We start from the raw sequence: 26,473 nt of genomic DNA on the forward strand, positions 1-26,473 counted from the left end.
TAGCAGGAGGGGAAGAATGAAGGGGGGGAAATCGGAGGGGTAGACGAACCATGAGAGACGATGGACTCTGAAAAACAAACTGAGGGTTCTAGAGGGGAGGGGGGTGGGAGGATGGGTTAGCCTGGTGGTGGGTATTGAGGAGGGCACATTCTGTATGGAGCACTGGGTGTTATGCACAAACAATGAATCATGGAACACTACATCTAAAACTAATGATGTAATGTATGGAGATTAACATAAGAATTTAAAAAAATTTAAAAAATTTTTTAAAAAAAAGGAAAATAAAGAGGTAGGAATACATCGTGCTTATGGCCCTGCCTGGGTTTAAAATACTGATTTCATGATTTTTTTTTTCTGTGTAAAGAGAGGGTTGGACTAAATGAGCACAATAATTCTGTCCAGATTTAAAACCATTGGGCAGGTTTCACATACAGAGAAAAAAGCATTAGGTTGCTATCAGGAATTCTTTGTAGGATTTTGTTCAATGGCGCCTTCTGATATTAGAAGGGAAAACCATCCCCCTACTTAATGGGAAGAAAATGTTGGAACATGCTTTTAGCAAGCATCACAAAAATAGCCATTTCCCATAAAACTAAAAGAAGCAGCCTGGGGACATAATCTAAGATTAAAGCATTGTCACAACTAACTATAAAAGTATTACAAGGAATTAACAAACCAACTGCCAAGTAAATCGATCACTGATAGAAGACATCCGGTCAATTTTTCTGCATACTATAGTGCGTAAAACTTGAGCTCCAGAGTCCAACCTGTAGATATAGAATCCCTCATCCTCCATTACTGAATTATTACCAGCTGTGTGATCGTGGGCAAGTCACCTGCCCTCTCTCACTCTTAGTTTCTTTATCCAAGAGATTAGAGTAATATCAGTACCAGCCTCTTACGGTTGGTATAAGGATGCAACAAGATCTTCCACCTAAGGCTTTCAGCAAGGTCTGGTGCTCTATGCTCAGAAAATGCTAGCAATTGATATTATTAAAGTCATTTCTCTGATTCTTAACAACCTACCCTCATTTGCTTAATTCAACAGTTTGGCTCTATAAGTTATCGAGCAGTTATTCTGTGGAAAGAACTGTCCTGGAAATGTAGGGAGTATCCTGGAAATGTAGGGAGTATCCTGGAAATGTAGGAAGTATCATCAGGGAACAAGATCCGGCTTCGCTTCACAGCCTCTCCTGCCCTTCTTTGCCTGGCTAAATCCTCTTTCCATTAAACCCTTTGGACCTCTGCATTCATAGATGGGGGCCCTCCATCAAGTTTTCCTAGTAGTCTCTTCTCTGTGACAATTCTTATTCCATTGTTTTTTAATTGTCTCTACATTTATCATCCTCATTAGTCTATCAGCAACTTGACCACAGATAAGATGTCTGATCGCTACAGCTACCATAGAAGTCAGTACATGAGTAACATTCAATAAAAACCTGCTGAGCGAGTAAATATATCCATTAATAAATAACTCTATTAAATTACTCTAAACTATAAAATTAATAAAATTCATAGACAAGTTTACCTGCAACCATCATGAAAGGCATTCTATGGTGATTTCCATAATGGAAGTACCCAGAAAAGTTGCCATGGGCTCACTATGAACATGTGAGAGAACGCTAGGTGGAAAACCCAGCTGGTCGAGGTTGACATTTGAGCTGACCTTGACTTCTGGCCTAACAGAGATGGGACAAGAAGAAAGAAAGGTTCACATTAGAGATGGAAATGAGTGTGAAGAAGTGGGAAAGTGCCATTTAAATACAGCTTTGAACAGGAGCTTCATGGATGAGAGGAGGAGTTTAGTCTGAATCAAATTACAAGGGCTTTGAATGCCACACAATGGAATATGCATGTGTTCTGTGACTAGTGAGAAACCTCTGAAGGGTTTTAAGCAGAGGAAAGATCAAATCAAGTATACACTTTGGGGAGCAAATTGAAAAATCAGAGTTTGAAAGCTTGAAAGCTGAAAAGCCAGTCGGAACCTATTGCAGCAATAATAGAAAGCTGGCCATATGTATAGAACAGAGAGAATGATGTGAGAGACATTTGAGAAGAAAATTCTTGTCTGTGTGTTTTAAGATGTTATAAATGACCGATACTGCATTTCCAGGAACTATAGCTATTTAATATAAAAACACTAGAACCTGTGAACACTTCTCCAGGTTACCTGATAAGTTTGCTAGCCATTTCTCAACGTCAAAAGCAGACTTCTTAGAACAGGGTTGGACTTGTTATAGAAAAGCAACTTTGGGAGGGGAGGTGGTGCACCTGGCTGGCTCAGTGGGTAGAGCGCACGACTCTTAATCTCCAGGTTGTGAGTTCTAGCCCCATGTTGGGTGTAGAGATTACTTAAAAATAAAATCTTTTTTAAAAAAAGGAAAGAAAAGAAAAGCAATTTTGGTTTCATCAGTCACAACTACCGAGCACTAGAAACAAAGAAAAAGAACCAGAAAGCCCATCACCATTGGGGTGATAGTCCCTCAATGTGTGGGGCCTAGAACTTATACTGCAAGTCCTGTGGGCACTCGAGGAGACCCATGTTCACTTCTGAGCCAAGGAGTTGCATTTATCCGTGTTCTGAGATTTCAAGGACATGTTTTCAGCTCATGACTCTGGGCAGTCACGTGAGGAAATGAGCAGCGAGGAGAACTGAACAATGTGTAAAAAGCCTCACCAAATTGCGCCCTGGGCATTCATGCCCATTTCCCTTACCGATAAAGGAGTCTTCTAAAATGCAAAATGTGGGGGGAAGGGAGGCCTGGGGGTGTGGGGAGCATTCAAAACAGCACACATTCTCTTTGCTGAAAAAAATTCTGTATTATACCTCATGACAGAAAGAGTACAGGAGGGGAGCTTTAACTACGTCTTGCACATCAAAGACTCCAGGACACTTTCCAAACACGCAACTGGAAATTTAATGCAACCAATTAACTGTACTGATATTTAGGGCTTTAAAGTTGTATAAACAATGCTAGAGTCTGGTGTGTGGCAACTATCAGAATTAAAGGAAAAAGAACCCTGGGGTGGGGGAGGAGAGAGGGGTAAAGGCGTCAATCACCACTGATTATCTAAACCCTCAACAAAAGTCTACATCCTGAAGGCTAACCGGCGTAGGTGTGTGTGTGTCCTAATATTCTTCAATTTGTCTACTTTGCATCTAGTCAACATCCAATGCACCTTGCCTACTTCAAATCTTCTTTTGGAAAGATGATGAGGAGAAATTAATGTTACTGTCATCCTTCTTCTCAGCATGCCGTTTACCCTCTGCTTCTGAGACCCATGTGGGCCTGATGAACTGAAGATGTGGAAGTCAGGCCAACCAGGGTTCAAACAGTCCTCCAAAGGGTGAACACAGCAAAATCCCCCGGGGGATTCTGAAGTCATCCTTGATTCAAATGTGCAGCCAGGGTTGAAAATCCACTTTTGCAGATGCACTAGAATGTTAGCTTCTGTCCGTCTTCCTTCTCCGTGTTCCTGTTTTCCAAATCACAGAGAAACGCCTTCCTTGCCCTCTGTCCATCATGGCCTCTCCATAAACTGCTTACCTCAACTTCAACTATTTCCCTCTCTGGGACTGCTCCAGTCCACAGTACTTAATATCCCTCACTCTTTTTATTGACTTACTTATTTTTACTTATTTGGAGTTTATTACAATTGCTTTGTTCTGTTTTTCTAGCATAGCACCTGGCACAGATTAAGCATTCCAAGAAAAATTAGCTTCCTGCTTCCTTTAGGTTGGAAAATTTAACTTCTACTCACAATAGGGTATTAAAGTTGGTCCCTTGAAGGCAAAATAAACAAATATAGGGAAGTCACAAACATTCCAGACTCTTAAAGAGCGCTTATATTCACCTTCTTCAGTGTAGAGTTGCCAATTCCCTCCTAAAGGAGTTATAAAACTAACGGCTTGCTATATGCCAGGCATGTTTTAAAAGCTTGATGTCTATGAACTCATTTAATCCTCACAACAACTGAAAGATGTAGGTCCTACTTTGATTGGCATTTTACAGATGAGTAAACTGAGGCACAGTGAGCCAGAGATTACAACTAGGCAGGAGTCAAGTCAGAAACATAAGCTGCCTGCCTCCCAAACCTGTGCTTAAGTCACTCTATTACATAAAAGCAACTCTCATTATTTGTGGTAGTTATGACTTTCAAATTTCCACAAACAGTAAATTAGTGAATACTAAACCACTGCTCCAAGGGGAAATACAGCCCTGTATTTCTTACAAGCCTCTGATCATACCATCTCCACCAACCAAACAATACGTAGCCTCATTTCATGTGTGTTTCTGTTTAAAGATATCTTATTTAACATATATTATTGATTCATTAACATTGAACTCACAGCCAACAGCATTATAACTCATGCCCAAAGTTTATCTAACACACATGTCTTCTATAGCCTTGATCAGACACGTCACAGGCTTCTGGCATTCAGGAACATTAGCCAGCACTTCCGCATTATGCTTGGGAGTCATTTTCAACAGCAAAGTCACCAACAAAAAGCAAAAAAAAAAAAAAACGTGGCACTACACAGACTGAACAGGACACTTGTTTATAGTAGAAGAGCTGACACAAGAAGGCAGAGTATCACCTTGTTTGACCTCAGCCGGGAGCACGCATGTCAGATGACTCAAATTTTTCACCACTCTGCCCATGTCTGCGAGTGACTGAGGAAGTGCCATGAGTCCTGATTGGGGGGTTACCAATAAATTTTAGCAAGGAGGCAAATTCGTAAATATGGAATCTGCAAATAATAGGAATCAACTGTCCTTGGGATACCCAATGGACTGCTTTCCACTTTTATTCCTGGGGGAGGGGGTTCACAAATTCCCCACATTCCTCCAGTCCCATCTAAAGATCCACTGCTGGGGTGCCTGGGCGGCTCAGTCGGTGAGGCGTCTGCCTTCGGCTCAGGTCATGATCCCCCGGGGTCCTGGGATCAAGCCCCGCATCCAGCTCCTTGCTCAGCGGGGGAGACTGCTTCTCCTTCTCCCTCTACTGTTCCCCCTGTTTGTGCTCTCTTGCTCTCTCTGTCAAATAAATAAAGAAAATCTTAAAAAAAAAAAAAAAGATCCACTGCTGAATGGCCATTCTCCCAGTAAGCAACCTGAACGAGTCAGTGTGACTGGTGCTTCCTGCCTACCACCAGCCATTCACCCAGCTAAAAGCTGCTCAGGACATCCCTGTGCCATGCCCTTTGCTAAGAGCTGAGAGTAATGCAGTGAACAAGACATGGTCTCTGTTTGGACCAGTGCTCAGGGATTCCTCCTATTAGAAATCAAAGAGAGTTCCAAAGGTCCCAAGAGTTTTTCAGATAACTACAGAAAGTAACTTCTCAATGTAACAAAATTGTATCTTGTACTCAAATTAGAAGGTACATTCTTTCTCTGTGAATTGCTTGAAATGCTCCTGCAGAAATAAATACAACCATTCGTAAGGTTGTATTGAGCTCGTTCCAAATTTCATGAAAATAACAGATGAAACAGGTCAGTAAAGAAATAAACCAGAAAAGGTGTAAGAAAAAATCTGGGAATATGCAGATGGAGCAACTAAAACAGGAAAAAAGAAAAAAGCAGCAAGCAAGCAAGCTTGATAGGAGAAAAGAAGCCAAAAGGAGTTTAAAGACCATTAGAAAATAATGCAAAGAAAAAAGAAAATACGAGAATGGACAACTACTAAAAAAAAAAAAAATCAGCAGAGGAAGTATGCCAATGTAAAAATTACTATTTCTAACATCATTTAGTTGCAGGAAATTAAAAGAAAATTGTCTTTTACTTTCAGGGTCTTAGAAAAAAATCTCAAGTCTTTCTATGAGAAAAGTGAGTCCAGTTGCCAAGAACACTGCCCAGGAAGTAATACCCAGCACACTCGCACCACTGTGGGGAATAGGCAGGAGCCCCAGCCCAAGGGTGCAGCCTGGGAATGGGAGCATGGAGCTGGAGGAGGCTCTGGGACCAGACAGCTCTGGAGCTTTCCAGCTCAATGGACGTGAGAATCTGAACACTATACTACGGAGGCCATTCACTCCCCGCCCTAGGAACTGACAACATTTGGGAAACTCTCAAAAAACAAGAACCCCATCTGAGTTTATCCAGGACTTATTTGGATATCTAGTCCCGAACGTTTCTTAATTAGCTTTTTTTTTTTTTTAAAGATTTTATTTATTTATTTGACAGAGAGAGACACAGCGAGAGAGGGAACACAAGCAGGGGGAGCGAGAGAGGGAAAGCAGGCTCCCCGCAGAGCAGGGAGCCTGATGTGGGACTCGATCCCAGGACCCTGGGGTCATGACCTGAGCCGAAGGCAGTCGCTTAACCGACTGAGCCACCCAGGCGCCCTCTTAATTAGCTTTATTAGCTTTAAGTAAACTTCTATAATTTTCCCAAAGCATAATTCACAGAAAGTAGAAAATTACAAGACAAAGTAGCGTACTATCTCATCCACAATAACACATTTCATTAAAGTAACTGTTATGGGAGCAGACTGGGGGACCCAATTTTGTCCCTCCAAGAAGGAGAAACCAAAAAAAAAAAAAAAAACTCCAGGCTTGTTTGGAGTTTTCTTTTTAAATTTTCTGTGTAGTACTTATTAGATTTATGGTATGAATATTACTGATAATATCATTATTGATGTTTTGACTATTTCTTAAATTATAACTACACAAAAATACGTGAAGTTCATTAAAAGGATTTCATTTCTGCATAGTATAAACATCTTCAGGCTCTATAGCAGGCATCCAGAACTACTACCCACCCCAACTGACGCGAGTACTTTCTTTTTTTTTTAATTTTATTTTATTATGTTATGTTCTTGCCAACACCATCACCATCCTCATCCTCACCACCACCACCATCACCATCCTTATCCTCACCTCCACCATCACATCACGATTCCTCCTTCACACCATCGTATCACTTACGAGTGTCAGTCATACCCTTTCTTATTTGAGCTAGCTTCTTGAAATTATTACTTTACCAAACTATGTAAAATTTCGTCAGTTGGGACCAAAGTAGTTGTCTTTTCTATCTTTCTTAATAGGGTCTAAACATGCACACGTGACTGAAAGTGTTGTCAATTAATGCGAAGCTTCCCTCATAATTCCTAATAACGTTCTCCAAGGTGCAGAGCTCAGGAATTAGGATTTCTTCCCTCCTTAGATCAAGAATATGATTCTTCGCCTCCAGCCCACTGAAGTCCTCAGATTTCAGAGGGCAGCAGGGGGGTAATGTTTTACAAGTGGAGCAGGGAACAGCTTAAACGTACCTTTTTTGAAAAAGGGCATTATCTGTCAATGCATTGGCAGAGTTTAAAGTATAAAACAAAACGATTTGATGGCTTTGATGGGCTGCCTGCTTTCAATGAAATCCCTCACAGTTTCACTTTGGTTGGTTTGTGTTCGAGTGGCTGTATTTGGGGGATTTATAAAGCATCTTTCTCTGGAATGTGCATCTTGGTTCTAAACAGTTGTGGCCATTCTGTGTTTTCCTTCTTCAAAAAGCAAACAGAGTCTTGGGATTAAGCTAAATGACTAATTTGTCCTATCCATTCAATGTATCCTGGAAAAGCAGGGAACACACTTTTAGCACGCTGTTCCTCTCACTGGATTCTTCTAAAGTTACATTAAAAATAATACTGATGTCAAAGGAAGGAGTCAGATGTATTCGTTTTATGCTGAGTGTGTATTTTAGAAAAAATGTAATTATAATTTGTATATTTCCTCATGTAAAACTATTTTCATATAAGCAGGGTTTTGATTTTTTTAATGTATCTATAAATAAATGTTATTTATGATAACCTAGGCTGCAAATAAATGTTGCAGATGGTGATAAAGATTTTATTTAAATTTCACTTCCACAGAAAATGATTTCACATGATCATTAATTTATATTTGTAATGAAACTCCTGACCACTTAAATCTGTTCTTTCCTACTATCTTTTAGCTTACAGAAGCACTGGAATGAATATTAATATGTGAAAGAAATAATGAAATGCTGAATCCTTGTGTAGTTATGTACTGCTTTCCTATACACTATCCCACTTGACAAAATTATTACTACGTTATCATTAACAGAAAGTGTGTCATCTTTTATAGTTTTTCCTGATATCTGTTGTTCCTGTCATTGTTGATTTCTTGCCCCTGTCTTTTATGTTCTTAAAACAATAAGAAACCCAAATGCTAAACCTGAATTTTCCGATATTAGGAATGTCATATCCTAAATATATTTACAAAAGCAATCCAAGGATCCATATTAACTGAGTGCAAGAAAGAAGATTATAATAAGTGGTAATTATCCTGCAGGGTCTTTCTACCAAACAAGCCACATGGAGTAGGTGAAAATGAAATGGGGATTCAAGATGTGAATCCATTTTTCAACCTAAAATACACTCAGTCCCAAGGCAATATGTGGCTCCTTCAACTACTCTTAGACCAACACAAAATGTCAGGTCAACAGTAACAACTTAAATGAATGAAAGTAAGAACAGAAATAAAGGGTGCTAAAATATCACCTAAATACAAAGAAAGAATTACTGGAAACTTGCAAACTAGCTATTCAAATCTCTCCCTAGAAATAAGCCTTATTTAAAGTTGAGAAATCGTTTTTAAATGATCCCCAATGATTGCACTACTCATTCAAAATATGCATACAGCCAGCAGAAAAATTACTAAGACATTGATTTTGATGCTAAAGATCTGTGTGTATGTGCAGTTTGGCGGGGAGAAGTGGGTAAAATTTAGCTTTTAAGAATACTGAGTAGTAAAACTGAAATGAACACAGAGCACTAAATACTTAATTTGAATTTTTAAAAACATGGTGGATATAATATGTTTCATTCTTTAGTTTTATTCAAACCTCCTAAATCATTTGAACACTCAAAAGGAACTGAGGATAAGATAACTCCCAGGTGCCTTCATCATGAAATTTTAGGTAAGACACATCTTGGAAAGTCACAACTGGCCTGTTTACAAATGTATTCCCTCTCAACAATTTGCTGGGACATGTGACAATCTTTCTCACATTATTGTATGCCCAGAGCAGTTTTATCTATTACATTTCTTTATACATAGATATGGCTGCATATTGTGGCCTTTAGAAGAAAGTAACCATAGTATCTTTTTTTTAATTTTATTATGTTATGTTAATGATGTGAACTTCATGTAAATTCTCTGAACATCCCAGTGGGACATCCAGGTAGACAATCCACATGACGGCACCATGTTACAAATGGAAAAGTTAAGAATCAGAAATAATAAACCTTAATCTAACTGACCTGAAGACACCAGCCAATTTATAGGGAGAAAATAATATAACGACAATCAAAATACCTTTTTGGTTTGTGTAGCTAAAACAACTAGCCACTTTCCTAAATTTTGTGTTTCGTACCAAGCATAACATGTTAGGCCACTAATTTTCAAACGTCTATGGTAAGAAATACATTTTACATCAGAGTCGGTGCATATAAACGTATATAATTAAAACAAATTTTCAGGAAACAAAACCTACCCTTACTAAATATTATGCACTGTGATACTTTCTATTATATTCTTTTCTATTTTATTCCTTAAAAAAAAATGTTCCAGACTCACTAAGCGATTTCATGATCCTCTGGATCACAACAAGCAGTTTGAAAACACTGCTTGCAACCCCCAAAACTTTAGTAACTACTGAAGATAACGGAAGGTTTCTAAAAGTGCCTAATCAATTTTTTTTTTCTTTTTACCCGGAGTTATTCAGACAGGAAAACTGAGAGGGCAAAATAAATAACATCTGTCCATTTGAAACAACACTTATATAGAGCCATCTCTTCCTCCCTGGTTACCCAGAGGCACGATTCAAAGCAAAGAGTAAGGATGTTATAGGAAATAAATTACAAAGAAAAAATCATTCTAAAACTAAGTTGCCACATGGAAACGCATGTGTATGAGTTCTTAACTTTATTATTAAAGTTCCATGTCATTTTTTTCATTATTCTAAATATATTTGAATACCATCTAATGCAAAAAGTTTAAGATGGGGCATATTATAGTAATATTATTTGCCACTGGGATGATGAGCAATTTTGAATTAAATGTGGTCTCCTCTTTATTTGACCATGCTCACTTTGTAATTATTAGCAAGTCAGTAAATAATCCGCTGAGGAGCAGTCTCATTAGTACCCATTGAAATTCAGTAGGATTAATTTGCAATAAAAGAACTGAAAATTAAATGAAAAAGAAAATAGTTTCCGGAGTCCACCATAAGGTTATGGAATTCACATCATACCAAGTGCCTTCCTTCACATCAAGGAGTTTAAAAGGTTGTGTGAATAAGCCTTAATTGTTATATTTTGTTCTAACACTTCAAAAAAAAAAAAGTGAGCAGAATAAATCCCTTTTCTTTCCACTTTAACCCTGAATTAAAACAAGTAAAATTAATTTGAAATATGCCAACTTTCTAAAGTTTTGTTCATTCTTTGTCTTTTAAGTAATAACTCAGTCTGAACCTGTTTGGCTGTGGGATGCTCTAAAATCCTTTGAGGAGGCTGAAGGATATGGGATACGTTCAGATATCCCAAGAGTATGCCCTTCAGTATCCTCTGGGGCCAACCTGCTCCTTCTTCCTGTTTCTTCTGCTGTATCTCTGGAACTAGAACACTGAATAGGAAATGGTCCACAGCGGGCAATGCAGAAGGGTCCAGGTGAGGGAGGGAGGCAAGTCCAGACACCAGTGTGCAGTCTGGCTGTGCCTAACTCAGCACCCAGCCACGTGGGCGCCCTGAGAACTCCCAAACCCACCCCAGAGTACAGGTGGCCGTTAGGTGCCTAGGGCACAAGTGTTCATCAGTATCACCCACCTAAGCCCTCCCCAGGTCCATCAGGAAGAGAACACAGAAACTGTCAAAGGGGTAGTAGGAGAAGGGAGGGGAGGAAAGTATAATCCTTGGGGTTTGGGGATGTAAGGACCCAAAACACTGGCCACTTAAGTCACAAATGCGTTTCTGTATGTCCTGGACTCCTAACACTTCTACAGCGACTAAAAGGTGCACAGCCGAGCTGACCCCGCACACCGTTCCCGGGGCACGCTCTGCCGGTAGGCCAGAAGGTAATTTAGCTGGCACGAGGGTTATTTCAAAACACTCTTCCATATGGCGTGTTTTAAACTCACAAGACACCTATAAATTTTCGGCTGTCAGAAGTCATATGCCAGCAATCTGCTCCAATACGTACCCAGCCAGATAACTCAGAAATCAGAAACTCATTAAGACATTCAATTCCTCCATTGCTCTTTGGAGGAGAACAATTCAATCCCAAAGCCTCGAACTTGGGATGGAGAGAAAGGAGGGAAAGTAGGTGCAAGCACTGCTTGCTAAAACAAACAAAATCATCGTCATCATAATAATAGCGTGCATATCTCCAATCAGAAATTGTAGATGAAAGGAAATCTTGCGAGCACATTAAAACAATTTCAATTAATAATAATAATAATAATAATAAAAAACTCTGAGCTTCGCTAACCAACCCTACGCACCTCCAGCCTTAAATACCAAGACGGGACATTCACTAGGGACTCCAAGAACTTTGTGTTTATTTGCTTTGGGGTGTTCCCCCACACACACAAATAACCGCCGCTTTGTACGATTTTCCAAAATGAGTTAGGAAGCCCATGGGTTTTCGGATCTGCCGCTTACGCAGATGGTAGGGGGGTAGAGAACAGAATTTTCCTTACGCTGCCAGGCGAGAGAACTTGGCTCTCGAAAGCAAGATCCACAAATCCTCCCCCCCACCACGCCACCCCACGCCCCGGCCGGGCCGCGAGTCACGCGGCTCCCGCGGCCGGGCTGCCGGCTGCCCAGCCCCGCGGCCTACGGCCTCCCGCGAGCTCCCGGCCGCGCGGGGCCCCCTCGCTCCCTCCCGCCCGCCGGGCGCGCGGCTGCCACCCCGACGTGGCGCGGCGGGCGGCGCGGGTACCTGTAGAAAGCGGGAGGGCCGGCCTCGCGCACCGCATAGCCGCTCGGTTCGTTCTCCAGGTAATAGGGCACCTGCTGGCCGTGGGGATGCAGGAAGGGCGAGAGCTGAGGCGGCGGGTGCAGCAGCACCAGCGGGCTCGGAGACACGCTGTTGAGCGGCGGGAAGCCCCCCAAGCCGTTGGCGCCGAACGCCGCCGCCTCGGACCCGGAGCCGTAGGCGACGCCGGACTGGCCGTAGACGGGCGCGGAGGCTGCGGGAGCGGCGTTGAAGTCGTACGCGCCACCCTCGGGATAGTTGTACACGGCGGGCTTGCTGCTGTCCACGTATACCTCGCCCAGGGGCCGCTCCAGGGGGATCTTGAGCTGCGGGCGGTTCAGGGTCTCCAGCTCGGTCCCTTGGATTTGATGCAGCAGGGCCATTCCGGACGCTTTGGTGTGGAGGGTCATGGTCATGGTCAGTGGCCGCGGGCAAGGCGCGCACCGTCTCCCCGCGCGGCAGAGGGCTCAGCAGCCGACCGGCCACCTGGAAGAAGAGCACAGCCCGTTGTTAGAGGTGGCGCAGCGCATGTCCCGCCACGGAACGAGTTCTGGCCCTGCCTCGGGAGCCGGCCGGTCCCGTGGAGCGCGGCGGCCGGACGCGATCAAGTGCAGCCGGGCGCGAGTGCGCTCAGCCAACTCCCGGGCTCGGAGTCTCCAACTTTAAGTACCGATCTCCCGCGCTCATATGCATTACAAAGGTACTGGAAGCCGGCCAGGGGCTGTTGCCTTGCACTGACATTGGTTTAAACATCACTCCAGGCGCAACTCGTTTTGGAGCGATCCCAAAAAGCAGCTTCCCTGAACTTTACTTTACTCGTCGCTGCTGGATGGAGGCTAAATTTCACTGCCGGAGGGCGGGGGCGCAGAGGGATCTCCTAAAGGTGGCCCGGGGAAGACGAGGTTTAAAACAAACTCGCAAGACTCATCCAGGGGCCGGCTTTCTCCACCGTGCTGCCTTATGTGCCCCATGCCAGACTCCTATCTATCTCTGTTTGTCTCTCTTTCTGTTTGATTCACTCTCCTAGTTGGCTGGAAATATGTAGTGTGTACATAGAATGACCCTGGGGAGGACCACTCTGTTACTGAGATATGGCAGATAGAATGGGGTGCTCAGTTGCATGTGCAACCAGCCACAGACAGCTATATTTAGCAGCTGCAGGGACTGAGAGGAGACATCTGGGGAGAAGGGGGGCGAAGATTCAAGGTGTACCTATAGGAATGAGCTGCACTTTGCCAGCAGCAGAATGGTGCCAGACCTGTTTCCTCAGCGGCAAAACTCCCCCCAAGTGGTCCCTTCCAGCCACGACCTTCTGAGATGCTCCCAGCCTGACTTGTATGTTTGTGTTGGACCACAGTACTGTACTTGCTCCCATTATGAATTCTCATGTGAATGATGATTCACAAAAACCTTTGGTTAGGCACACATGGGTGTTCGCGTCTTCCACAGGTTATGCAACCAAAACTTCAGAAAGCTAAATATGAAATGTGACCTTTTCATACGAAATGTAACCTCAGTTCATTAACCGAATCTTTGGCCACTATGTTACACTGTTGGTCTAACCAACAAATTTTGAAATGCAATGCTCCATTTCTGTTCTTTATTCCTGCGGTTCGACCTGCTCCATTTACTTCACTCTGATATGCAGAATCAAATATTCAGATGAAAAAGGAATAGAAAAAAGTTTTGAACTGAATTAAAATCTAAGCATACACACACAAACAATGTATGTATGTATGCACACACACGAGATATGGTAAATCTACTGTGCACCCACAGTCCCGGAGAGTTTATACTTTTTAATAAACTTCCTTTGCCCCAGCCTAAAAGACTCTGATACAACTATATGATATGACCATTAATGCTTTGCTTTAATTGCTATCCCAAACACCCAACAGAGTACCTAACAAAATGTTCGTGACACATATAAATGCCACGGTTGCTGTTACTAACAGTAATTTCTTAAAATTTTTTTATACTAATAAGTATACATTTTACCTAGTTCTTATAAGAACAAACAGACCATTTTTGGATACTATGCAGATGTAGTTGGTTTAATATGAAGATAAAATTGAGCTTAGCATCAATAACCATAGATTGTAAGCAAAGAAAGGGTTAAAAACACATCAGGTGAATCACAGATATTTCTCTTTATGGCCAGCAACCATGACTTTCCAAAGCAATTTTTTACAGATGATTTCGTTTCCATAAATCACACTTTCAATTTTCAAATGTCTTTTTTAAACACATGCAAAAGCCCTTCATGGGGCTCTTAAAAACCTGCACCCGCCAAATTACACATAAATTACACAAAGAATCCTACAAGTCCTGGAAGAAAAAGGAGATGCACACATAAACCCATTGAAAACAACAAATCCTCATCTCCCTGCTAGGATACAGACACTGGCCAGAAAGGTAAGTTGCTTTCTCAAAATGCTAAAGCTACAGAGAAATCAAAACAATCCTACCCTGCTGGATCAAGAGCGTCTTTCCAGAAATGTTCCATGGGCTTGTAGTAGTCGAGGGCTGAGGCAGGGAGAAGGAAGGAAGGAAGGAATGTGCTCGCATGTGCGTGTAGCTCCGTGTGTGAGCGAGGCAGAGCGTGTGTGGATGTGTTTGTGTGTGGAATGGCAGGGATGCGGGAAGCAGCCAGTAGGCAGGGCACTTGGCAGCCCCTCCCGGCAAACACAGCAGCTGGGCTGCTGCGTGGAGCTGGATGAATGGCAGTGGGGAGTGAGGAGAAGCTTGCTCTCTGTTCAGGGAGAGCCGAGTGGTACAGCTAGAGTGATTGTTACTGGGGAGCAACAAAACCCCAGCCCCATTTGCTCCTTATCCTTGGAGCCTGGAAAGTGCCCCATGATTTCTGCTGCCACCCTAAGCAAGAGGGAAAACAGGCTTGCTGTAAATCATAAGCTTATGGCTAAAATAGAATGCCAGTCAAAAGTGTATGGATATCAAGTTTACAAAATGTGACATGGGCAGTTTATCCTGAAGAATATAATTTAACAATAAAAGCCTTCTGGGATACACTTGGATCAAATGCCTTGCTGGCCCCAGTGGGTCCCCCCTCCCCAAGTCTCTGAACAGACACGCTATTGCCGTGCCTCCGATTGCACCAGGAAACCAGACTTTGGAATAAATGTTTTGGCATTCTAGGGATGTGTTTCCAGCTGAAATGTAATACTCCTCCACCTCGTTAACCAAACCCACAAACCTTTCCACGAATAGCTCAGTTGACTGCTTTCTGTAAACATACAGAAAAAAATTTATTATTAAAAGCCTGGGGTATAAAGATAAGACAAAGGTGGGTACCTCCGTTTTAAACAGATATTAGGCTTTCTAGTTGGACTGGCGTTGGTCACGGAGAGTGGGGGGGTCTCTCATTTCACAGTGGTGCCCTGGATGGATCCACCTGGTCCTCAACTTTTCTCCCAACCATGGTACTAACACACAATAATAAGGTGCTCCGTTTTTGCCCTCACCCAAGGTCCCAGGACACGTGACACCCAGTGGAACCCTTGTTACCAGATATTAGTCATGGCCTTGGGTATTAAATGACTCCAATCACAATGCCAGGAGCGGCCAGTCTCTGGCCCTGGGACCCTATGCAGTTACCAAGATATAATGAGTGGCTCTCCAGAATGGTACAGAGAAAGAAGTAAAAAGTTATATAGAAAAGAGTTACAAGAATGTTAATGTTGTCATATTGCAAATATACATTGCATGCTTTCAAAGACCCCAAACATTGCAATATTGGAGCAGAGAAGGGCTCCCTCCACAATCGGCTGTAAAGACAAATATTGAAAGGACAGTTACCCTTTGTAGGTGACAGTGGTGAATCCTAACTCCTCCTTAGGTCAACAGTGGCCACCCATGCACTAGGCCAGTCCAAAAATGTGGATGTGCAGGACGGAAGAAGGGAAGGCAGGAGAGGGGAAAAAAGAAGGAGAAACAAAGGAGACTCCGCAAATAATCTTCATAGACATTGATTATTCTGAGACCAGCAGTCAAGGTTAGTCCACTAAAGGCAGTTTTCTTGAATGCTTTCTCTCCAGCATTCTCTTCCCTCTTTCTGGTCAGATTCATCTCCCAGGCTTGGGGACAAGGCTGGGAGAGGTACTGCACCTTGCCAGTTTTCCTTTACTGCTTCTGGCAAACAACCCCCCACCCTGCCCCATGCAGTGCGCTCCCAGCTCTCCCCTCGCCCCTCTCCACGCGGTCACAGGGCACGTGCTCCCCCCACTGCCACGACTGCGGGCACTGGGAGGTGAAAAAGGGTCGGATGTCTCTCTCTCTAGTTCCAGCACTGAGTGGACCCCCGGACCCACTTTCCCAGTGTCTCCTGGGCATTTCTGGCTGGCTCAAAATGTGAGTCATCATTCCCTCTCCCACAAACATGACGAGTCTTTCAACTCCGGGCTATGAACAGCATCACTGTCCCTCTGGTCGCGGTTGCTGGATGACAGTCTCTCAGTCTTCTGAGCCAGCTGTCTGCCCTCCCTGCCCACTGCTGAGCATTCTAGATGTGCTCCCTCTCCCTGTTCCTCCACTGTTTCCATCAGGCTTCTTCAGCCCGCATTACCTGACTTGTTGTAAGAGCCTCCTAGGGACCTGTCTGCCTCTTTCTTCCCCTACTTCTTAAATCCTGCTGCTTTTTAGCTCCTGGGTTCTTATTGCTCCAGGATCCATCTTCTGATGACCCGCTTCTACCTTTTCCCCAGATCATAGCTCCCCCAGGGGTTCAGGTCTTCCTCCTGCCCCCGTATCTCCTCCCACCTGTAGCCCGTGTTGCAGCCAAAACAAAACGCCGGAGCTCTGAGCACTCACAGCCTTCCTGATGACATTCTCTCTGCCTACAACCCCTGCTTGGCTGGCTTGTCAGGGCCAAGCACACTCCTTTTCAAGGTCCAGCCCAAATGCCACCACATCCATAATGTCTTCCTTTATTCCCTTTTTAAAAGGAATTTCCTCTCCACTGAACGCCAGTGGTGTTCTCATGCATTTATTACATTCTTCCTTGAATGAGTTATTAATATACTTTTTAATCCCCTTGTCCTGCTCAGAAGCTCCTTGAGAACAAGGCCTGCATAGAGTTATTTGGGAACTCACTGAGTGCCTAGCACTGTGCCTGGTCATATCAGGTCATCAAATATTGGCTAATTTATTAATCCAGATACTTAGAAGAATAAAATAGGATCACACCTATCTGATAACTATCTCTAAGAGCTAACTTTCCATGTAACACTCTACCATTTTCAAAAGTGCTTTTGCTAAAAGATTATCTTTGTATCCTCATACCGACTGAGGCCATAAAGTCAAAATTCAAATTCATACAATCTTGAAGATTAAGCCTGCAATTCTTGGCAGCATGACTCACAAGAGAGCTCTGAATTTTTAGTTCGTAACCAGATAATACTATGACCAAACATAGTTTCTTCTCTAGCTCCATTAAAAGCTTTTTACATTTACAAAAACATTATTCCTCCAACAGCAACACGAAAGGAAATAAACGTGGAGTTATTTCCAAAACAGCTTATGCTCCTAGAGATGGTTCCTTCACTCCAAAACATGAAGGTCTAGCTGTGTCTAAACTGATCATTATTTTGATTAAAAATTCTCTGTTTGGGGGTGCACCTAGGTGGCTCAGTCAGCTAAGCGTCCCAACTCTTGATTTCAGCTCAGGTCATGATCTCAGAGCGGTGAGATGGAGCCGCACATCGGGTTCCCTGCTGGGTGTGGAATCTGCTTGGGATTCTCTCTCTCCCTCTCCTGCTGTTCTCCCCCTCTATGTGTGTGTGCACACGCGCCTGTTCTCCCTCTGAAAAAAAATTAAAATGCTCCATCTGGGAGCTTGTCTCTGTGCATTTTGCACAGAGACACTCTATGCACTTTGTGACACCATCCATTTTCCTCCAAAGTAAAAGAAAAATGAAGAATTTCCTTTTAAGTTTCGCTCATTTTAAAAATAATTCAGCCTATTTGTTTTAAGGGTTTTTGATTAGCTCCTAGACTTTTTTCAACTGACCTTTGATTTTTGTTTTATGAGGAGAAACTTATATGCAGTGAAATGCACATATCTTAACTTGTACAGTTGGTGAGTTTAGATATGCCCTTGTAACAACCATCTCAGGGAGGTGATAGAGTACTTCCATCCCTCCAGAAAGTTCCCTTCATGCCCCGTCCTAGTCAACCCCCAACCCGTATAGACAGCCACTGTCCTAATTTCTATCACCATAGATTTATTTTGCCTTTTGGCCCAGAATGTGGACAAATTGGAGCATGTATTTCCAACCAATGACACAACCAGTCAAGTGCTGGGCATGCAGTTTTGCTCAGGCATCGAAGCACAGAGCTAACCTCTCAGTGAGAATCCTTTCCCTGGGGTCAGCTCCTTCCAGGCCACAGAATTTTACTAACACTGGATCCATGGACCTTTTTGAAGTATAACAGGCTTTACATGATCAGATGTTACATAAGCCTGCAAAGATACAACGTAATAAGCCAAGTGCAATCAGTATTCATTAACATGTTCTTAAACAGCCTTTTCTTCCCACTGCCTCTCCAAAAAAAAAATTTTTTTTAATAAAATAACTTAAGGGGCGCCTGGGTGGCTCAGTCGTTAAGTGTCTGCCTTCGGCTCAGGTCATGATCCCAGAGTCCTGGAATCGAGCCCCGCATCGGGCTCCCTGCTCGGCGGGAAGCCTGCTTCTCCCTCTCCCACTCGCCCTGCTTGTGTTCCCTCTTTCACTGTGTCTCTCTCTGTCAAATAAATAAATAAAATCTTTAAATAAATAAATAAATAAATAAATAAATAAATAAAATAACTTAAAAGCCAAGAATCAAACCCCAAGATCTTTAGTCTCACAAACCCTGGGATTCAGATGCCATTTCCTGGCTTCCTACCCAGGAGTTGATAGAGGTAGTTTGAATTTTGGGTTATCAGGCAGAATGGCGACTCTGTACTGAGAATCAGTAAGTGATTTAGATTTAATTCACCAGTTTAACAGAATTTAGTAACTTTCATCTTACATTTTCTTGAAAAATTTTTTAAAATATTTTAGAATTTTTTCATGTATTTTACTTATACTGCATGTGGCAGAAGCCACGTTAGAAAGTGCTTTCATTGTAAGTGCCATACATGATAAAAGAATTCCAATTATTCCAGTTATTATTACACTGTGTCCCTCTGCCTCGCTTTATCTGCTATGTACTTGAGAAATCTCATTGCCAGCTTAGGGTATTCTCTGTAGAGAGCAACATCCAGACTGGGCCTAAATTCACATTGGTTCAAATAGTCCTATCTAATGTTGAGGAGGGCCTTTGCATGCACACATGCACCCACACACACACACATGCACACACACCTAGTAATCAACCAAGAACCTTGCCCAGTTTCAGAACCAGCCTTAGTCAAATGGTAAAAAAAAAAAAAAAAAAAAAAAGAGATTTGTGCATGTTGAGCCTCTTCAGGTCTTTCTTCCTATTTTGTTACCATACTCATCTGGACAATTGGTTCCGTCCCACTCCCCCTAAGCACCCAGGACCTCCATGCTAGCCAGTGTTTCTCCCTGCTCCCAACCCCCTCAACTACAAACACACTGTGTCAAGGAAGTGACATACTTATGACCATGCCAGGGAATGATTCATTTATTCAGTTGACTCAAAAAGATATATCGATAATACAATGCTATATCAAATATATCTCAATTTAAAAAATGTTGATTACTTCCTATTTACCAGGACCATTTCTAAGCATTGGGCACTATCTTAGTTAGCTCAGGCTGCCATAACAAAACACCATAGACTAGGTGGCTTAAAAACAGACATTTACTTTCTTACAGTTCTGGAAACTAGAAGTCTGAGATGAGGGTGCCAGCATGGTCAGACTCTAGTGAGGGTTTGCTTCCTGGCTTTCAGATGGCCGCCTTCTCCCTGTGTCCTCACAGAGCCGATAGAATGTTCTCTTCTTCTTATAAGACCACAGTCCTATTAGATTAGGACTCTACCCTTATGAACTCATTTAACCTTAATTACACCCCAAAGATCCTATTTCCAGACACAGTCACCTTGGAGGTTAGGGCTTCAACATATGAGTTTTGGAGAGACACAATTCTGTCCACAGCAACCACCCAAGTATAAGCCATATGAATATCTCTGCCCTCACAGAACTTACCTCTAGGGGTTTAGTGTTTAGTCCTATTCAATGATCCTTCCTACTCTGCCACTTCTAAGAGCATCTCTGCCTCTGTACTCAAGTATTGATATTCCTCCAGATTCAGCCCCTAGGCCCTCCTGTCCCTCTGTACTTCTTCCCCTGGATGATCTCAACCACTCCCAGGGTTTTAAGTGTCATCTGTACATTGCAGACCTAAAAAATAGATATCTCCACCCAAGATGTCTTTGCTGGCTAGGAGGGCCACATTTCCAGATACCTGTTAGACATTTTTACTTGCATGTTCATTCATTCAATATATATTTGTTGAACACCTACTATGGACTGGCCATCTGAGGTTCAACTTGTCCAAAATTAACTTCTCTTTTCCCCAGACCTACTCTACTTTCTGTCTCCTATCTCAGCAAACGGTATTGCTGTTCATGTAACTGTGTAAGCAAAAAAATCCAGTCTGCAGCCTTGCCATATTTTTTTCACTCTCTGCATTTGACCCATCACAAATCTTTATTTCCATCTCCCTGACTGCTCTGAGTCTACTCTCTTTTCTCATTCTTGTTGCTGTCTTCAGGCCATTCTCTTCTCTCCCAAGCTATGCCTCCAGCCTCTTCCTTTCCCTGTCCACCCTCTACACGGCAAGAAGAGTAATCTTCCTCAACAGTGAAAGAACTTCTCCAGAGTCCCCACCCATTCTCACACAGGTATTGTGCCACTGCCATATTGAATTCCTTTCAAGTTCCTCTAACCTTCTGGATTCTAAGTCTAAATAGTCACATATGTGATTTACTCTACCTGGAATCTTCTTTCCATTCTTTCATCAGACTTACTCCTTCCTATCCATCCTCCAAGTCTCCCTTGAGACATCACAGCCACCAGGAAGCCTTCCTTGAGCTCCTTGATTTCCTAATGGGTGCTTCTCCTATAAATGCCCATAGCTCCCTAAACATCCCCAGTTATAGCCCTTATCATGCTGTTGGAATTTCCTGTGTATTTCTCTGTATCCTCCCACTGACCCATAAATTCAAAAGAGGCACACAAGGGCTCTCTTTTTCCAAGTCACAAGTCCATTGCCTAGTATAATGCCTGATGTGTAGTTGGCCCCCAATAAACATTGTTTGAAAAATGAATGCTTAAACCCCTCCCAGATATCACATTTGCATTGTTAACTGACTTCCTCAATAACTTAACACAAAAGGAATGGATATAATGGCTATACTTTAGACCAGAGCTTAGGGGAAAGTTTGGAAGCAGATTCATATTTTCCAAATAAATCTGATTTTTTATCACATAACAAGCTATTAGAATCGATGGTCCCTTTATGGGTTATCAAGCCCAATCTCTTCATTGTATTTACAAGAAAACTGTGACCCAGAAAGGCATAGGAGACTTGCAAAAGGTCATATGGCTAGGGGAAATGGACCAGCACCTGGGTCTTCAAATTTAGGATCCATCATGCTTTCTACTCCACCCCAGCAGCTCCAGGTGGATACTGCATTTTTTCCTCTCTTAGTGTGGCCCATGATTAGGATAAATCAAATTAAGACATAAACTTGGTGGCTCAGTGGGCTATTCTTAGAGTCTTAGAAATCCCCAACTCTTTGGGAAACACAAGACTGCTTCCACATTCTCAAATCACTGGTAAAGAAATGGGGAGAAGGATTTGAGAAAATAAGTTTAAAACATTGAAACAACTTGTGGTCAAAGAAGTAACTTGCCTTATAACATGAAGAAATGAGTTATGCAACTCCCATTTATTACTCCTCAGAAGAGAGTTCATTTAGGTCTGACTCTTAGGACAATAGCATTTGAATCAAACTTTCTAGCTAAAAACAAAATAAAACAAAAAACAAGCCTTTGAAATCCTTCTTGTATCTGCTAAATTGTACAAACTTGCAAATTATAGTACCTTTAACCAAAAAATTCATTGTTTTGATACATTTCAATTATCAAGAGAATCCAATTTGGAAGACTTAAAGGTCCTTTCCGTTTTGCTATGGTACTCCTCAAGAAAACCACTTTATGATCAAAACGTGCTAGCCTTCCTAAAAACCATAGCCTCTTAAAAGAACTGGAAAGATTATTGGGACTCACATTATAAACACTCAGAGATTCAGAAGAATTTAGTGGCAAACTTTTGGCCAGTTCTTGAGTAAAGACATTACTTTCAGTGACATTTGCCAACAGCTTTTTGCACTATGAATACAAAGAAAGGATAATTCTATGGACTTTTATGCTAAATGCTAATAAATGGCTGAATTGTACAAACTGCAATTTTCCCCCTTTTCTCCACCCTGCCCTTCCCCTCAGTGTTCTGTCCTTAATACATCTCTACCCTTCCTTACCTGCTGGTAAGCTTCTCTCTTCTCTGAAGTCTACTCAACATGGGCCACCCCACTGAGACCCAGAATTCTAAGGTAAAAAAATGCCTGCTCAGCCAATGGGTTCTCTCTCACATGTGTGTCCTCAACTCCCTCGGCTTCCTTTTCAGCAGCCCCATAACTGATACTCCTTCCTCAACACAAACATCCCAGGGCCCTTTCTGGATGTCAGTGGGGTACCCAGAGTTCAAGCTGAACACCTCCCTCACCTTCCCAACTCCCCAACCCATCAAAACTCCAGTTTGCTCAAGGCCTTAATTTTGGTTTATAGAAATACATCTGATCGTACTAATTTCCATTCTTACCTGACATGCAGGTATTTGAATTTTAAAAAAGGAAATCTTATTAAACCAAAGAAATCTCTACTTGTGGAGGCACAGAAGCATGAAAAGGAAAGCACAGGGCCTGGGAGGAGGTATCTATATGTGAAGCATGTCCCGTGACAGTCTTTCTCAAGAGGTTTGAAAATTCGAAAAGGACAGGACATGAGCTATATCAAACCATCCCTCAGTTAACCCTTGGAGTGCTGCAATGAAGGCATGCCCTTCTTCCTCCTAGGGACAGTCTTTGGTTCTTGCGTAAACAATTAATCATCTAATATAAATAAGCACAAGCAGTACCTGGGGCCAAGTTAGGGCTCTGCTGGGTGTGCTCCAGAGCAGTCCAATCAGAGAGACTAACCATTTTCCCAAAGTAAACTGAAGGTGAGACCATTCCAAATACCTAAGCTTTCACCCCTCCCTACGTCGTGATGCTAGAGACAGAGGAACACAAAGGTACTGAAGTCATGTTCTAGATGCCTGTGTCAAATGTCTCAAAGTTTAAGCCTGACAGTCCCATTCCCACAGGGTCTTCTTTTCATGGAAACACGTGGTCTCGGACTCTTTCTGATGTGATAATTTAGCTTTTTCAAAGCCGGCATGAGAATGATTGAAGTAAATACCGTTTTGCTCATGAATTTGGACATGCTTAGTCTTGAAAATAAATGCTGCATTCATTCAAATGAGTGTTTCCCAATCAGCTCAAATTCACCCTTCACTATATACTTAACATACTTTTCCATTTCTGCCCCCCCCAGACCCGCTTCCTGTTTTGGGTAATCTAGCATTTGCTGAGTGGTCAGGAGCACTTGCAACCTTGGTTTTATACTTCTCACATCATTTAGAGGAATTTCCAGAGAAACTCTGAACCAGAACCTCATGAGTCTCAGCCTGCACTGCTTGGGGGCCTCACTCACAGTGGCTGTGTTGGCCTTGTGTATATTACTCAGGGTTTCATCATCTGTCACCCCAACCCGTATGTGGGGAGGAAAGACGTTGGCAAAGGAAACCAGATTGTCTTAACCTCTCTGTAAACTGGGTTGGTGGTGAGGATTATTTCTGTTCACACCAAGCTAGTGCAGTATGAGCATGATCCCCAATTCTGGAGACTTTTCTTTCAGATCGGTATGATGACAACCAAAACATCCAAACACGCCCTTTCTGTAAAGTTGATTTCTTTACTGATATCTCTACACCTCATCAGAGGCCTAAAGTAAATCTGGATGGTTGTTAACTGAGCATCTACCATTTGCTTTACAGATATCAATTCACTTTAACATTTTAAGTATAAAATGTGGTTTCTGTGTTAAACTGCCAAAGCTATTTTTAAAGACATCTTGAGAAGATTTCCTCTCATCTCTGCCTGTCACTCACCAATTTCCCCTTTGGAGGCAATGGATGTTAACAGTTTTGTTTTGTTTTCTTTTGTTTTGTTTTGATTAGAGGGGTGAGGGGTAAAAGAAGAGGGAGAGAGAAAATCTCAAGTAGGCTCCATGCACAGCATGGAGCTGATGCAGGGCTCGATCTCACAACCCTGAGATCATGACCTGAGCTGAAATCAAGAGTCTGACGCTTAACCAACTAAGCCGCCCAGGCGCCCTGGATGTTAACAGTTTTTAGATGGGTGTTAAGGAGGGCACATGTGGTGATGAGACTGGGTGTTATATGCAACTAATGAATCGTTGAACACTACATCAAAAACTAATGATGTACTATGTGCTGGCTAACTGAACATAATAATAAAAATAAATTAATTAGAAAAAAAAAGTTTTCTTCCAGAGATGGTTCATGCAGATAGCAGAAACACACACACACACACACACACACACACACACTCTTCCACATTCTTTTTTAAAAACCCAAATATGGGGCGCCTGGGTGGCTCAGTTGGTTAAGCGACTGCCTTCGGCTCAGGTCATGATCCTGGAGTCCCGGGATCGAGTCCCGCATCGGGCTCCCTGCTCGGCAGGGAGTCTGCTTCTCCCTCTGACCCTCCTCCCTCTCATGCTCTCTGTCTCTCATTCTCTCTCTCTCAAATAAATAAATAAAATCTTTTAAAAAAAAATAAAAACCCAAATAGTAGCATATATCATGTTTTGTGTCATGTTTTTTGTTTTCTTTAATAATATATCTTGGATAGCTTTCTATTTTGCTACACACACATCTTCCTCTTTTTTATGAATGCATAGTATTCCACTGCATGGAAGAAACATAATTTGTTTTACCAGCTCCCCATTAAGGACAATTAAGTTTGCCCCCAGTCTTTTGCCATTATCAACAATTCTACAATTAGTCGATCCTCATGGATGTAAATATGTACAATATCCATTTTAGCAGATGTTGCCGAAAAACACCCTGAATAGCAGCCGCACAGTTTGAACCCACACGCCCTCATAAATACGGTGAATCTTTGAACTTTTTGATCTTTCTCAAAATAGTATCTCTATGCAGTTTCAACTTGCACTTCCTTACAATCAGTGAGGCTGGGCATCTTTTCCCATGTTTTAGTATGAATGCTATCTCTACCACCTAGAGGCTGGGTGAATTTGAAGAAATTGAAGTCTATGATCTATATAGTTGCGACAATTTCTACCTCAAAATGTTGTTGCAGAGATTAAATGGAATGAGAGAAGAAATGCATGTTCTACTTGTTAATTTGCCCACTATTTTTCCAGTAGTTAACAATGACTGGGGCCCCGGAGGCACAAGCTAATAATGCATTAAAGGTGACGGAAGGTGTGATAAAGGCCAGAGTTGTGTGGCCCAAAGGTTTCAGATGAAATAAAGAGCTGTTATTGAAGGCTTGCTTACTACCATTCCAAAATGATAGTTTGCTTAACACAACATCATTGAAATTCAGTACAAATCAGGACTGTTTCCCTGAGGATAAAAAATAACCATGCATAGTGGCACCTTAGGTGTGGAGTAGAACATTAACACCAGAAGCAAGCTATGTAAACTTGAAAAACAGAAACTCACTTATGAATCCAGTGTGTTTTTGGAATGAATTGTTGAAATGTCAGTTTTTACTATTTTACAATGTTTTCAGACCCATTGAAAACTACCTTCTATTGCTCCCAGTGAGGCATTGTACAGTGTACGTAAATATCCATCATCAGATTTTAAACCTTTGTAAATAAGTAGGAGATTGTTAACAAAACTGTGGCTGTCATCTCAGGATGACAGGCTTCCATAAAAATAAAAAGAAATATTTTGAAGCAGACTGTCAATATCAGGAGGTAAGATGCTTTGATATACAATGAAAATGCTTGGAACTCAAATAGCAAATGTAATTTAGAATCCCTCTATGTACAAAATTATCAGTAAAGTTGAAACCACAAATCACCCAATTTTCCTTAGTCATATCTTTTAGTCTTTCATTTATATCATATTAATAAATATGACCATTGGATTTGGGGACTGTGGGTTCCAGTAAGAGGCAGGAAAACAATGATTGTGATCTTCAACACATTTTTCATGGAAAGAAGAGGTTTTATATTTATGATTAATTTTTCATTGTTTGCAAAAGAAACCAAATAGTTGTTTCTATATTAGAAGGAAACCCAACTGTTACATATTTACAAGTTTTCTGATAAATAGATAGACATCACAG

General features: G+C 42.1%; 1 protein-coding gene across 3 annotated transcripts in view; it reads right to left on the reverse strand.

Annotated features, from left to right (window-relative positions):
• The window catches only part of ESR1 (estrogen receptor 1), a 275,553-nt gene extending 260,944 nt beyond the window's left edge, over positions 1 to 14,609 (reverse strand). For 2 of the 3 annotated variants that reach the window (XM_021693345.1, XM_021693343.1), the window contains exon 1: positions 11,957 to 12,408. In XM_021693345.1, coding sequence (XP_021549020.1) covers positions 11,957 to 12,408 — 452 coding nt within the window. Of the gene's footprint in view, positions 1 to 11,956; positions 12,479 to 14,460 lie in introns of those variants that run through there. The other variant, XM_021693344.1, reaches the window with a different exon arrangement.
• Between the last annotated feature and the right edge of the window lie 11,864 nt (positions 14,610 to 26,473).

This window comes from Neomonachus schauinslandi, chromosome 8 (genome assembly GCF_002201575.2).
Source record: "Neomonachus schauinslandi chromosome 8, ASM220157v2, whole genome shotgun sequence".
Lineage (NCBI taxonomy): Eukaryota > Metazoa > Chordata > Mammalia > Carnivora > Phocidae > Neomonachus > Neomonachus schauinslandi.